This window comes from Peromyscus eremicus, chromosome 2, assembly GCF_949786415.1.
Source record: "Peromyscus eremicus chromosome 2, PerEre_H2_v1, whole genome shotgun sequence".
NCBI classification, from domain to species: domain Eukaryota; kingdom Metazoa; phylum Chordata; class Mammalia; order Rodentia; family Cricetidae; genus Peromyscus; species Peromyscus eremicus.
In genome coordinates, this window is record NC_081417.1 from 73,111,683 (window position 1) to 73,127,687 (window position 16,005).

General features: G+C 40.2%; 1 protein-coding gene across 1 annotated transcript in view; it reads left to right on the forward strand.

Annotated features, from left to right (window-relative positions):
• Tmem38b (transmembrane protein 38B) overlaps positions 1-16,005 on the forward strand; it is a 45,550-nt gene that overhangs the window by 19,533 nt on the left and 10,012 nt on the right. Inside the window, exons 2-5 of the mRNA XM_059254366.1 lie at positions 2,666-2,822; positions 9,774-9,958; positions 11,113-11,200; positions 14,637-14,754. Coding sequence (XP_059110349.1) covers positions 2,666-2,822; positions 9,774-9,958; positions 11,113-11,200; positions 14,637-14,754 — 548 coding nt within the window. The remainder of the gene's footprint in view (positions 1-2,665; positions 2,823-9,773; positions 9,959-11,112; positions 11,201-14,636; positions 14,755-16,005) is intronic.

Here is a 16,005-nt window from a genome sequence, read left to right on the forward strand (position 1 = left end):
AGCAGTGTATCAATCAGTGTTCTCTAATATATTCATATATGTATGAATTCATTAGAGTGGCTTACAGGCTGTGGTCTAGGTAGTCCAATAATGACTGTCTCCTAGTGGAAAGGCCAAGGATCTAGCTGTTCAGTTCATGAACTGGATGTCTTAGCAGTCCCAGTCTGGTGCTGGAGTCCCAGAGGATTCTGTGGAGTTGCTGTCTTCAGTTTACTTTGGAATCCCAAAGATTCTGATACCAGTGGAGGAATGCCTAAGCACCAGGGTAGATGAACTTGCCAGCGAGACTGAAGGCAAGCAGGCAAAAAGCAAAAGCTTCCTTCTTCTCTGTCCTTAGATGTAGGCTGCCACCAGCAGGTGTGGCCCAGATTTAGAGTGGATCAACCCACTTCAAATGATCCAAACAAGAAAATCCTCACAGGTAGGCCCAGCTGCTTGGGTTTTAGTTGGTTCCAACTGTAGTCAGGGTGACAACCAAGATGAGCCATTAGGAGCAATGTGTGCTTTTAGCCACTGAGCGAGCTCTCTAGCCCTCCCCCGTTATCTGACCTTGGAGTTTGTTCCTGTTTCCAGCCTGAGATGTTGAAAGCTTAGTTTGTTTACTGTAGCCTCTTACGTTTTCTAAAGTACTTAAGGTTATAAACCTTTCTTCAAAAAACCAAAAGGAGTTTGTTATTGGTGATGGTAGGGTACTGCAGCACATGTGTGGAGGTCAGAGAACAGCTTGTGGGACTGATTCTTTCCTTCCACCTTTACATGGGTTCTGGGGATTGAACTCAGGCTGTCAGCCTTGTACAAGCTCCTCTACCCACTGAGCCATTGGACTGGCCCAACTTTTCTTTTAAATAAAATTAATTACACTCTTTATTGTGTGCTGTGGGATGTCTTTCAGTATGCTGTTAATATGTGTTGCTCTGATTGGTTGATAAATAAAGCTACTTTGGTTTATGGGAAGGCAGCTTAGAGGCAGGTAGAAAATCTAAGGAGAGAGACAGGAAGAAAAAAGGCAGAGACCGGACAGATGCCAGCCTCCACCAAAGGAGAAGCAAGATGCCCACAGACCGGTAAAGCCACAGAATACATGGCAAAACATAGATTAATAGAAATGGGTTAATTTAAAATATAAGAGCTATCTAGCAAGAAGCCTGACCCATAGGCCAGACAGTTTGCAAGTAATATAAGCCTCTGTGTGTTTACTGCAGGACCCAGGAGGGGGAGATTTGTACCGACCACAGGGCCGGGCAGGACCGGAGAAACCTCCGACTACATTTGTGTGTGTGTGTGTGTATGTGTATATATGTGTGTATGTGTGTGCACATGCGCCTGTGTGGTGGTCAGAGGACAGTGTGTGGGATTTGGTTCTCTCCTTCCACCATGTCTGTCCTGGGGATCAGACTTAGTTTGTCAGACTGGTAACAAGTGCTTTTACCTGCTGAGCCATCTCACTGGCCTCCGACCTTTCATACTATATTCCTTTGCCACATTGTCTAGGAGCGCTTACAGTAAGATTTGGGATGAAGGGAAATGCTAAGTGGGAACCTTTTAAAATTAACCATCTGTTACTAGGAAACTGGCAAGAAGAACTTGGATGGTATTTTAAGGATGTCAAAATCAGTCATTAAAAATACTTCTGGGGATGGGAGATGGCTTTAGTGGGTAAAGTATTTGCTGGGCAAGCATGAGGACCTGAGTTTATATCCCCAGCCCCCATATTAAAGCCGGGTATGGGGCTGTGCATGCCTGTAACCCAAGTGCTGGGAGGACGGAGGCAGGTAGGTCCTAGGAGTTTGCTTACTGGCCAATATAGTAAAACAGCTCCAGATTCACTGAGTGGCCCTGTCTCTAAAATAAGAGGGACCCAGGCATAGTGGTGTATGCCTTTAATTCCAGCATTCAGGAGGATGAGGCAGGTGGATCTCTAGACACTAACCTCATGTACATAGAGAGTTCCAGGCCAGCCAAGATTACAGAGTGCTCTGCCTAAAAAAAACCCCTAAAAGACAGAGAGCAATATGGGAAGAAACCCCGAGTCAACCCCAGCTTCTACGTGTGCATGCGTAAGCAAGTGCACTGTCAGCCGTGCACATAGACAGTGTGCTGTCTCTCACTTTTCTCCCCACCCACCTTTTCTAAAAAGGAAAATGGGTTGTTTTGGGGTTAGATGACTCAGCAGGTAAAGTGCACAAGCATGGAGAGCTCACTCTGGATCTCCATACCAAAATAAAAGCCAAGCAAAGCAGCACGTGACTAACCCCAGCACCAGGGGTTGGAGAAGGCAGATCCAGGGGCTCATTTTGGCCAGTCAGTCTAAATGAAAAGCAGGCTTCAGGTTCTGGAGAGTCCCTGTTTCAAAAATAACACCGAGACATGATTGAAGAAAGCTGGTCTGACATCAACGTCAGACCTCCATATGCCTGCACTGCAGAATAGCCCCGCAACATACCCACATATACACGCACCCACATTCAGCCACCCCACCACACCCCACACAATAAAGATACTGACTTAAAAAGAATACTGGTTTAGATGATCGTGATTAGCACACTCATGAATATAATTCATGGGAAATTACAGATTTGGTTTGTTTTTCTGGTGTGATGGGTCCTTGAAGCTTTGTTGTGAATGGACAACTATCTCAGAGCACGTTTGTACTCCGTCATTTCAGGAGCAGCGGCAGTGGCGTGGAGCAATCCCGTGTCCAGCTGGTTGAGTGCTATGCTCCACTGCTTTGGTGGAGGAATTTTGTCCTGTGTACTGCTTGCAGAGCCTCCATTGAAGTTCCTTACAAACCACACTAATATTTTACTGGCTTCTTCAATCTGGTAAGTTGCCCTTATGTTGCACTGTGAGGGATTTTAAGAATTCTTGTGTAGATGGTGGTAACACAGCTCCTTTTCCTTTAAGGTTTTTATTTAAGTCCTTAAGTTCATGCATGTGCAGTGAATGAACACAACAGTGCCCAAGGTTTTAAGTGCAAATTTACCTCTTGCCCTTTCTCCCCTGTCTTCTCCCAGTGACAATTGTTCTCACAGGTTTTTGAGGGAACTTTTTAATGTGAGAGAACATGAAGTATTGGTCCAAATATTTTATTTTGTGAAACAAACTCTAACACATAGAATTATGACATGATAAAAGCTTAAATATGAACAACTAAACAGAAAGTCCAAGTGATTATGGCTTATTTATAGTTTTCTTGTCTTCCTCTTTGTTGGATTTTATTTATTTATTTATTTAATTTGTTTGTTTGTTGATAGAGAGATAGATAGATTGATTCAATGTCTCATTGTGTAGCCCTGGCTGTCCTGAAACTCAAGAGATCTGCCTGCCTCTGCCTCCCGAGTGCTGGGATTAAAGGTGTGTGCCACCACCGCCCAGTTTAGAATTCATTTTTACTGGGCCTGGTGAGATGGCTCAGTAGGTAAAGGAGCTTGGGGCACAAGCCTGGCCACCTGAATTGTAGCCCCAGCACTCACATCAAGGCTGAAGGAGAGAATCAGCCACACAAAGTAGCCCTCTTGACTTCCACTTGTCCATTGTGGCATGCAGCACCCCCATCATGCACGTGCAAACAATAATAAATATATTTAAAAATTCATTTTTATTATAATAATTTAATTATTCTTAAGTACTTATAAACAGGGATATTATAAATAATACTAGTAGTGGTAAAGTAGTAGTGGGAACCTGTGGCTGTGGAAAGTAGTAATTATTGAATTAATATTATATATTAGCTAAATCATTAGTCCTATGAAGTAGCTATTGTAATTTTTTTTTCTGACAAAATCTTTTGTTGGTGACATTAAGAGGAAAAAAATGACTTAAATACTATGAAACACTATGTTACATCTCTCTAATCTATGGCTAAATTATGAATTATTCTATAACTATTTGAAACATCTAATAAACACGTAAGCTATCTAATTAGATATGGAATGACTGAGTGCATTGAACTATTCTGCACGATGACCCTCCTCCATATGAACAGGATTCCAGGTCTTACTGAGTTTTTGGTTTTTTTTTTAAATGCAATGTAGTTTGTGGAATTAGGATTTTTTTTTACTAACAGTGATTACAGACAGGTTTCACTCTCAAGTAGATGGTATCTAAGATCATGACTCAAGCTATCAAATGAGAGAGAAGAGAATATACTACTTTAAACTCAGACAGGAAAGTCTTACAGTGATTCTACTGTAAGTACTGCTGCTTGCTTTCATTAAGAGCACCACTTTCTCTCTTTAATAGTTTATATTTTTCAGCTGTGGAAAGTAGGTGGCGTGGAGTTATTCATTTGCTAGCTAGTATCTATTGAATTAATATTATATATTAGGTAAATTATTTATTTTCATACTTAACGATGAGCTATTGTAATTAGTTTTTTAAAAAGATTTATTTTTATTTTATGTGGATGGGTGTTTTGTTTGAATGTATGTATTGCACCATGTGTATGCCTGGTGCCTTGAGAGTCCACAAAAGGGCGTTGGATACCCTGGAACTGAAATAACAGAGTTGTAAGCCACCATGTGGGTGCTGAGAATTGAATCCAGGTCCTCTGTAAGAGCAGCTACTGTTCTAAACTCCTGAGATGTCTCTTCAGCCCCTTAAAAATTAAAAAAAACTAGCTTACATGTATCAAATTTCCTTGTGGTATTCTCGTTCGTGCTCAGGTTTGGCTGATTCTCCCGATCCTTCCTGACCTCCCTGGCTCTCCTCCATTATCCTTCAGACCCCAGTATTCAGTTTTGGCTGATTCCCACATCCTTCCTGACCTCCCTGGTCCTCTTCATTATCCTTCAGACCCCAGTATTCCGCCTTCCATTTTTGTATCAAATGTGTTCTGCCCACTGTCCTAGCCGAGGTAGCCGTTGTAACTGCCATTTGACAGCAAGGACACCGAGACATGGGACAGCTGCTGTAACTGTCATATCTAGTAGGTGGCAGGGCTAGAATCAGAACAAGTGTGACCTTAGAGCCTCCATGCGTGACAGCTACAGTAGCTCATAGACTTGCTTAATCATATCACAGTATCGTCTTCCAGAGCACTTCTAAAGGACTTCCATTTCTATATTATTTTAGAAGGATACTAACATTTTGAGTTTTTAAATGTTGTTTAAATGCTGAAACTATGTAAGAACTAAGACAGCCAGATTCTGTACTTCTGCCTCTCCTGTTTCTAGTCTTAAATACTGAGCCTCCCATGTCTGGCCTGGACTTTTAGTAATTTCCTACATGGGCTAGTTGCTTCTTTCATTACCCCCCTAAATCTCTTCTTCACATAATGATAAAGTGATTATCTTAAAATATGTTATAGTATGTCACTCGTGTGTGCAGTAATTAGGAACAAATCCTGAGTTTGACCATGGCCTGTACATCCCTACAAAGTCTCCCTCTGTTCTCTTTGCTGTTATGTGTAACCGGTCTGTCCCCTACTTCATTCTAGCACACTGAACTTGCTGCTTGAACGCATAAGGTGTCCTGCCTCGGGACTTTGTTCTTCCTTCACTTCTCTGTCTCCTCCAACCCCAGACTGCTAATGTTACCTTCCGTCACAGACCTTCTGTGACTGTCATATCCTCCTCCTCTGTTTCCTTCTCAGATTCATTAACATCGCAGATGTTACCAGTTGGCTTTTTAAAAATGCTGGTTTGTCTTACTTCTAGAAAACATTATATCAGAGCAGAAACTCACTTTGTTAACTGTGCCACCAAGAACTGTTCAGATCAGTAGATATACCTTCAAAAGAGTGGATTGCTGTGTTCTGTGATTTCTGGATTTGAGTAGCAAGCAACTACAGATCTTGATTAGTTGATCCAGCAAATGAAATACAATTTCATGCCTATGAATGTATGCCTTTACATTTAAAAGGTATGTTATAAGTGGAAAGAGCATATTTTTCAGCACACACATACAGGGGTAATAGACTCTTCTGACTTCCTGGTCTTTGGTAAGCCCGGTGTACGGCTCATAGAAAAGCAGCATGGTTGATTGGTTCTTTTACTTACTGATCTCCTGCAAAGATGATTAATTTTTTAAAAGGATGTTTTGTGAGATTCTATAGATTTCAATTTTTGTCATGATTTGAAGCTAATTGTCCCATCTTTGGCCAGTGGGAGACTTTTCAGAGGAACCCCCAGCCCTGGGATTAGCATCCTTGCCTCTGGTACTGTAAGACTCTTACACTTCTTCTGGAATTAGTTTTAGTTTTAGAGTTTTTTTTTAAAGTGAGAAATAGTTTTCTAAGCCTCACTTAGAGCATTAAAGGTGTTGCTAGGGCATCCACTGAGCTGAGTTCAGGCAAAGAAAAAGAAAATGACTCAAGTTCATATTGATGTGTATTTCTAATTCAAATTCAAAATACTGTGGAGTTTTTATTTATCTTATCTCTGTTACATATGTAATACTTAGTTTACTGACATACAAAGAATTCTGTTTTTTATTGGGCAAAGGATATAACAAAATTAGAATATTCTGACATTGCTAATGAATTTTATTCTGTTCTTTGCTCATGTACATTTAGTCATATCCATCTTTAAAACAAGGGTGTGTTTTACACTGTTGGAGTTTCATGGCTAGTACGCCAGTCTTCCCTACTTAGTTTTCATTCAGTCTTAGGTTTTGCTCAGTATATACTTGGTGCACATCACCAGTTTTTATCCCTGTCTCTTATTTTGGCTCTTTGAAGCTCTGGAAAGTCCTGTGAGGTGAGTACTGTTTTATCCTTAACAGATTATTGAGGTTAATGACTTATACAAGGTATCAGAGATATTAGGTAGCTGGAGCTCTGGTTTAAACCTTGGCTATTTAATCTAGTTGGTGCATAAGCAGTGAATTGCTTTGAATTCTGGAAATAGGAATGTTGGCCTTACAGTCTCTTAAATATGAAAAATGATGCTGGCTTTCAGGCAGTATATTTTGCTATTTTAATATTAGAAGTTTTAACATTTAGAATAAAGTTTTTTGACTGTGCTTCTTCCGACTTAAGAGTCAATTGATTTGGGAAGTCATATAGCAAGGTCAGCTTTAACCATAGCTTCTCAGTGCACACATCGCACATGTCTGGAGGTTAGCGCCATCTACTGGTAAAGACAAACAAGACCTTGGTTCTGTCAGTGTATAGCTAGCTACTGTCCCAACACCCAACACAACATAGTGTTTCATTCAAGTTTTCTTTTTAAAAATCTATTTATGGGGACAGTACATATTTTATAATTTTTCCATGCATTGATTTTATGTCTCAGAATGTTTTCCTTAAACTCCCAAGCATACTGTAGTGAGATTACCTTTAGATGAGGGGATATATGAGCCATCGTTTTATAGGTATTTTCAAGACATATCAACAAAAGTCCTCACTGCAGAGCAGAGCAGAGCTGTTGCATAAGACCAACATGGCTGCAGTGTGTTGTTTGGCTCAGTTAAGTGATGCTGCCTTTGACAGAAAAGGAGAACTGATAGTAAATGAAGCAATGTTCTTAATGATTAGCCCTCCTCTCTGCCCAGCCTCTGGCTGTAACCTAAGTTATGCTCCCATCTTAAAACCTGGCTAAACTGGTTTAGCTTGCATTTGTTGGTTGTATCCTGTTTTAGACTAACTTCTACTCTGTGTCACGTGAGAACTCCATTGTTATCTTCTTTTCTCTCCGCTGTATTTTTTTTTTTTTTTTTTTAGTGCTTCCAAGGTAAAGGTATTTTAGATGTTGGAAACTTAAGGTGGAATTATCCTCTTTACAGAGGAGACCTGCTGTTTAATTAATGACTGTTGGTCCACTAATTCATCAGAGAAACGTCACATAGCTAGCTTGTGTCACAGAGCAAGTGGAGTCATTTGTCGGACGTGCTTATTTGTAAGTCTTGAGCATGACCAAGAGCTGTTCCTTTACTCCGTGGCAGCTCACGTGGGCACAGGGTTTCGTTAACATGTGAGATCATTGTAGCTGTACATTAGAAAAATAGAATAAAACTTAGGACTCAGAAGTAGCAATAATTATAAATTATAGACTATATGTTATAGTGTCACATAGTTGGATGTAAAGTCCAGAATTGCTGATGTAGTAATAGGTTTTCACACATGTTAAAGATAGAGTTAGGGAATGCAGATAGAGTCATTGTGATACGGTTTTTCGTCTTCTTTTGAGTATGTTCTTCCTAGCATGAATTACTGCTGAAGCAAAACCACAGTGTCTGTTCTTAATCGAATCTCTAATAGATACCAAAAGATTGTTTACTCTTATTAAGAATATATATATATATATACAATTTATTACTTAAGTGTATATGCTTTTTCTGTCCATTGTCTAACTTCCTGTAAATCACTTATACATATAAAGACTTTGAAAAGATCCTATGTCCATGTAAAAATTTTAAACTATAAAATCTTATCTCAGATGACATAAAATCGTCTCTAGATACTTCATTTCTTTCTCCCAGATTTTGTAATTTTCCAGTGATTCTTTGCTATGTTTTGTGTTTTCCCCCTAGATTGAATGCTAATGAATGATTCAGAGCTATTTTTCATTGTGCTGAGTTTTTGGTTAGAGGACAGCTGATAAGTTGCAGGATTCCTGTCATCCAGCGACCAGTGTAATCTACTTAGGAGCACTCTAGCCTTTATTTTATATTGTAGAGAACAATGTCTAAAGAGCATTTTTAGGCATGACAGCCAGCTGCTACAGTTGCCTAGAGCTGCTGCTTGTCTGAACTGAGATGAAACGGAACAGACCTTCCAGGGCCATGGGTATAGTGGTGTTGGAGTGGGACTTTGAAGAAGAAGGAGGAGGAGGAGGAGGAATAATTAGCGAGTAAGACGAAGAAGGGATGTGGAGGCTGACCAAACCGTTGCTTCCCATGTTAGGTTTCTGGAGCAGTGTGTTGGCAAATATTTCATATTCCGTGAATACACTGGAGGTTTGTGAGTTTATGACTCATGAATTGGAATAAAATTAACTCTTGCTTTCAAAAGAACCCCAACACGTTTCCCTGCCGAGTGTTCTGCATCACCCCATTAGAAGAAGATCTGTTGTGCTTTATGCACCGAACTGTCTCTTAGGAATGGAGGGAAGAAACAGTGTAGTTTCTAGTAAATACCACTGATAGTATTTGAGGGGATGCTGGAGAACAAATGAAGTTTAAAACTGCGATTCTCCAGAGAATGGGTGAGTTATTCTTAAACTAGCAACAACTTCATTGGCTAAAACTAAGCATATTCACCAAATTAAAGACTGAGCTTCATATTCTTTCAGCTGCATGGAAATACATTTTCCATAACATAGACCCATTTCCTTGTGAGCTGTCTCTATCTTTGCACAGATTTTAACTTAATGCCCTAAGCTAAGGGACACAGGTCAAGATGTTAACAGGAGTTGAAATGCAACCTCTGTTCATTTACCAAAAGGCTCCTTTGTTTGATTCCTTTTCCCTAAGAACAAAGACACTAAGTGACCGGGGCCTGTACGTGCTGGAACTGATGGTGCACTTGCTTCCTTTTGGTAATAAATTATGTTCCTGTTTGTTCTAAAACTGTATGAATAAGTTAAAAACTCTATGGAGTATTGCAAAGTGTGACTCCTTTCCCTCATCATGACACAGACAGATTATATATGTTTTGTGTGAGTTAAAAAACAACCTGATGTCCAGTCTCCTTTTTTTGAAATAATGTTCCAAGCTTTATGGATAATCACACTCTTTGTGTTATGCCATGTTGCTAGTGATGATGATTTAGATTTTCACTTCTAGTCTTCTGATATTATTTACATATTAAAATATTTAAATTTTAATTTCAGGTATATTGTATTTTTTTGCCCACGTGACCTAGTTTCCCAGGGCTATTCATATCTACCTATTCAGCTCCTGGCTGCGGGAATGAAGGAAGTGACCAGAACTTGGAAAATAGTAGGTGGAGTCACACATGCTAATAGCTATTACAAAAATGGCTGGATAGTCATGATAGCTATTGGATGGGCCCGAGGTAATATTAATAGTATGTGTATAATAATATTAATAATATTAATAATACATATTCTGTTATTGATGTACTGTAACTCTGAATACTTCTCTGTTTTCAGGAGTGGGGATCACATACTTTAATAACTCTTATTGGAAAGTGAAAACCTTGTCTTTTTTAGCTACTAAAGTTAATTTAAAAGTTACTTACATGAGAATTAGTGTTCACCCATAATTTTGAGCCTGATGGCCTTGTAAAGTTCCTTATGAATAATTGCTCTAGGTTTTCTTGAACCATATGCAATCATAATTAATTATTTTGCCATAAATGAAACAGTTTATGAGAACTTTTGTAGGTCATGTACATTAACTAGCATTGCTGATGCTGAGCATGGTGGTGCACACCTGTAATCTGAGTACTTGGGAGGCTGAGGCAGGAGGTCACAAGTTTGAAACCAGGTTGAGCTACACAGTGATTTCTAGGCCACCCTAGGCTACATAGAAAGACCCTGTCTAAAAATGAAAACAAATTGCTTTATATTCCTTTCTTGTGAGTTGTTAGAAGTAGCAAATATTCATATTCTCATTGTTCTAATTGCTAATATAATTATTTTATATTCTTTCTTTTTGAGACTAGGTAGACTATGTAGTTGAGGATGACCTTGAACTTGTGACCATACTGCCTCTACCTCCTGAGTGCTGGGATCACAGGAAAGTGCTGCCATGCCTGGTTCATGCATTGCTGGGGATTGATACATGCTAGGCAAGTGTTTCTACCAACTGGGCTATGTCACTAACCCTGGTGTTGTCTATGTAAGCATCGAACATACTTCTGGAACCTCTGTTACAGTATGCTGCACCGAAAACTAACCATGTCAAGGAAAGAAATATTAAGAGAGGATCTTACTTTTCACAAAACAATTCTATATATGCATCTCTCTGCTTGAGATCTCAGCTTTAACTGTAGATCACAGTAAGACAGGCGGTTGTCATGCTGGGAGAGAGAATGCAGTTGTCTCAGATTTCAATACACAGAAGACTACTTTTTCTTCCTCTCAAGAATTCTATTTTGGTAATCTTGGATTTAAAGCAGGAGGGGAAAGTCTGACTTCCCCTGCCATGTGTTTTCTTAAGAAAACTGGTTAAATATTTTTTTCTTTCTCTTCTTCTCCTTTTTAGGTGCAGGGGGTGTTATTGTCACATCTTGTGAACAGTTGCTAAAAGGAGATTGGAAACCAAAAGGTGATGAGTGGCTGAAGATGTCTTTGTAAGTGGTATATATCATACTGAGCGCTGGGCCTACAGTCGTAGCTACTACCCAGCTTCTTGGAAAAGAACAGTTTTGGAACTGTGTAGGTGGCTGAAATGTACCCGAGAAATAAATGGCAATCGAAATGGGAAGAAAACCAGCAGATTCATTCTAAGAGTTTACTTTCCCAGGTGAACTGCTAAAGTCAACATCAGTTTTCTGTGGATTCCTCTCCTTTATAAAACAGCTGGGAGGCTGGAGAGCTGGCTCAGTGGTTAAGATCACTTGCTGCTCTTACAGAGGACCCAGGTTCAGCTCCTGGCACCCAGGTGATGTCTCAAACTTTTTGTGACTCAGTTCCAGTGGATCTGATGGCTTCTTCTGGCCCCTGTGGGCACCAGGCACACACCTGGTATACAGTATATACATGCATGCAAAGCACCCATATACATAGCAACAATAACAAAACCTACTTAATGTGCAACATGAACTTGTTCTCCTCATATGCAGATCCTAGCTTTCTGTATGTATGATGTAGGTATGAGACTAAGTCCTGAAACAAGGAAGAGGACCAAGTAGTTTTGAGGAAGGAGTGGGGAGCTTGATAGGCCGGTCTCACAGGCTACAGTTCAAGTCCAGAGGCCAGAGCCATGCTGTGTAAAATTAAAGCATGGAACCTGCAGCTGTAGCCCTGGAATCCAGTGGAACTCCATCTGCTGGATGTTTGAGATGTCTTGGTGCCAGGGATCTCTCCTTTCCCTTTGGAAGGGGAGTATCTGTGACTGTAGCCAGCCTCTGTTCCACCACTGTGCTTTGGAAGGAGACATGATAGAATTTTCCAGGGCGTCTCAATCTTCATAACAAATCTACTACTTTGATTTAAATCTTCTTTAAATCCTCTCCAGTGTCCTTTCCCAATTATCTACAAACTACTTATTTTTTAGAGTCACTCTTTAAGAAAACGTAATCCAAAATGGTCAGTCAGTGTGTATGTCAAAGCCTTTTTCTTAGTGAGCTGCTTTAGTGTAGGATCCAAGGGGTTAGAACACCAAAAGAACAAGATAAATCGGATTCCACGGGGATGGGGTGGGGAGGGGGGGGGGGGGAGGGGGGGTGGGCCTCGTGTGTGTGTGTGTGTGTGTGTGTGTGTGTGTGCAAATTTTTAAACAGTCTTATTAAATAATAAAAACAGAGCCAAATACAGGGGTGAAAGCCTTAGAGATCAGAGAAATAGTGAGAGCCACCAGCTAACCTTAGCTCACCACGCTGCCATAGCTTCCCAAGAGAGCTACTTCCTATCTACCCATGCCTTTATTGCCTTGCTGTTCTGCCTTCTCATTGGCTCTTAGCCCAGCTATCTCACTTCCTCATCACTGCCTGTCTGTACAGACCTCCAGGTCTCTATGGTTAGTACTGGGATTAAAGGCATGTGTCACCATGCTTGGCTGTGTCCTTGAACACACAGAGACTCTGCCTGCCATGTGATCAGATTAATGGCATGTGCTATCACTGCCTGACTTTTGTTTATGGAATCTCCGGACAAACTTTATTAACATACAAATACCACCACATTTCAGCACAAATAAAATATCACCACATGTGTTCACATGTGTGGGTGCATATGCATACTAGTGCATGTTTGTGCATGTGGAATTCAGATGTTTTTAGTGATATGTCTTCACCTTGTGTGTTGAAGTGAGGTCTTTCATGAACATGGAGCTCACTGTTTCAGGCATCCTGGCTAGCCAGGCTGCTCCAGGGATTTCCCTATCTGCCTCCTGTGCACTGGGATTGCTGGTGGCCTTTGTGGGTTCTAGGGATCCAGTGTGACCTTCACATTGTACAGCAAGGGTCTTCTTACCCGCTGCCATCTCCACAGCCCTCATTTGCCTTTTATACTTTTAAATGTTCAATCTTGTGTACATTGTATAACAGTTATACATATATAAACTAACAAGTCCATTCATATTAGTAATTGTCTTAAAATACTAAAAACTGTAGGAATATACAATAAAAGTTCAGGAATCACTATTCTAAGACATGATTGCTATTCATATTATTATGTGAAGTCTGGATCTTATACTGTTTAGAACCCAGTCCTTAGTTTATAATACTTTAGTAACCTTTAAATAGTAAACTGGCTTATAAAAATATTTTTTCATGGTTGCAGTGTAGCATTCTCATAGTTTATAGTTTATCTGAGGTCTTTACTGAGATACCTAAGTACATGATAAGTGTGTAAGATAAAAATACTGCTGTTGATTTGGTAGGGTAGCAGTATAGCAGTTTCATAATTTTGGCATTAATACTACTTAAGATATTAGCAAAGACTGACCTGCTGTGCTCAAGGTGATAAACTAGAGCTGGCTCACAGGGTCTCACTATGTAGCCTAGGCCTGCCTTGAACTCACAGATATCCACCTGCCTTTGCCTCCCAAGAACTGGGATTAAAGGTGTGCCACCATGCCTAGCTCATACTGCTTTCCGAGAACGACTGTGTACATCTTACTCACCATTCTCTACAGCAGCTTCAAATTGTCCAGTGGTGGCATTTATGTCATGGAACAGGAAAGGCTTTCTTTCCCACTTCTCTCATCTGTCTTGGGGGCTTGTTTATCATGAATGGTTTTTCAGGACTAATTCTAGATGTGCACGGTGGGGCATGAAACCTTCAAGTCCTTTAAAAAGATGTTAGATGGACAAATATGTTTCTGAAATACTGCACTATGGAAACATAATGGACATTCTGAAAAGGCTTGGGCCTGAAGGGTTAGCTCAGTGGTCAAGAACTCTTAGTACTTGTCTTATTGCTGATCAAACACCATGACCAAAGAAACTTGGGGAGGAAAGAGTTTATTTGGCTTACACTTCCACAATACTGTACATCACCAAAGGAAGTCAGAACAGGGACTCAAATAGGACAGGAATGTGAAGGCAGAAGCTGATGCAGAGGCCATGGAGGTGAGCTGCTTACTGGCTTGCTTCTTCCTGGCTTGTTTGGCTTGCTTTCTTACAGAACCCAGGACCATCAGCCCCTGAATGGCACCACCCACAATGGGCTGGGCCCTCCCCCATCAATTACTAATTGAGAAAATGCCCTCTAGCTGGATCTCAAGGAGGCATTTTCTCAGCTGAGTTTCCCTCCTTTCAGATAGCTCTAGCTTGTGTTGTTGACATAGAGCTAGCCAGCACAATGCACACACACACACACACACACACACACACACACACACACAGAGTCGGTAAAAATAACCTCTTAATTATTTGTGTTATGAGAGAAGGTTTTAAAGTTTATATAACTCAGCATTTCTGAGACTTTAAAAATGTATTCACACAGCTCATTTTGTGTTAATCTGTTAATAGTCCATTCCTTAAGTTAATGTTTACAGAGCACTCTGAAAAAATTGTAGACAGAGTACATTTGTCACTGACTTAAAATGTTATTTCCTTTCAGCCCCTCCAAGGTGACGCTGCTGGGGTCAATCATCTTCACTTTCCAGCAGACCAAGCATCTGGCAGTGTCAAAGCATGATCTCATGTTCCTTTACACCTTCTTTCTTGTGACCATAAAGGTAAGAGGGCTCCAGGTGTCCACCATTCAGCATTACAAATTTGATGTAAGCCTTCCCCTTGGATGGGGTCCTTCAGATAAGCTAGTACCAACAACACTTGCTTTTTTTTTTTTTAATTATTGAATATAAAAAGATGAATTTGGGAGAGTTTGCTGCATGCATCAGAATTTTCGGGAGCTCTTCTGTGGTTCTTCATTTGATGTTTGGAGATATTTACGGATGGACAGAATAGGCAGGTGCTTTGCTGGAAGCCAGAGAGGAGTGGAGGGAGGGAGGAAATCAGGGGCTGTACAGACAGGCCTGCCTTGTTTGCAAAATTGTACAGTTTAAGTTGATACCACTTTTTGTTTCTGTGAAAAGTCAGTATGTTCTTAAGTTTGGAGGTGTAATTACAGATATGCTTGCTCATTCTGGTTAAATATAGAAGAGCTAATTTTTTCCCACCTCTACCTATGGTTCTCTTCTTTCTTGAGAGAAATCTGTGAAATATCTTCCTTTTCCTCCTTTCCTTCCTTCATCTCTCCTCTGCAATTTCCTTTTCTTCTTTTTGCCCAGAACTCAGGCAAGCCGAACATTCATTCATGCTCAGCCAGTTTCATTAAAGGAGAAATCACATACTTTTATAATTCTCTCAAATACTTTATGATTGATAAAATCCAAGCCATAGAGAAACAAAATAAATGGTAAAGATTATCATCAGAGGAGAAAGCTCTTGAGCATTTTAGATGCATAGACTTATGTTGAAATGGAGGCTCTGCAATTTTGAACAAGTCTGTGTTTCTTGAACTAAGCTTACACATGTCCCAAGGGATACGTGGCTTCCGGCATTGTCTATATAAAGTCATATTATAAGTGTGATGTATTTTCTACCATTAATTGATCTCAATGGTAATTAATTTTAAACATGTTAAATGGGAGTATATCATTGGTTAAAATTCACATAGGCTTACATTTTTTATTATTGTTTATGTGTATGGGTGTTTTGCCTGCATATATATATTTGTGCACCATGCATGTGTCTGGTGTCTGATGAGACCGTAAAAGGGTGTTAGTCATTTGTGAGCTGCCATGTGGTGCTGGGAATTAAACCCAGGTCCTCTAGGAGAGGAGCCAGTGCTCTTAACTTCTGAGCCATCTCTCCAGCCCTCTGACATAAGAAAGTTGTTAAGATAAGACTTTTGTCTGTTTTGAGCCATGTCAAATTTGTATCCCCGCTCCATCAGAGAATACTTGAAAGAACTTTGAGAAACG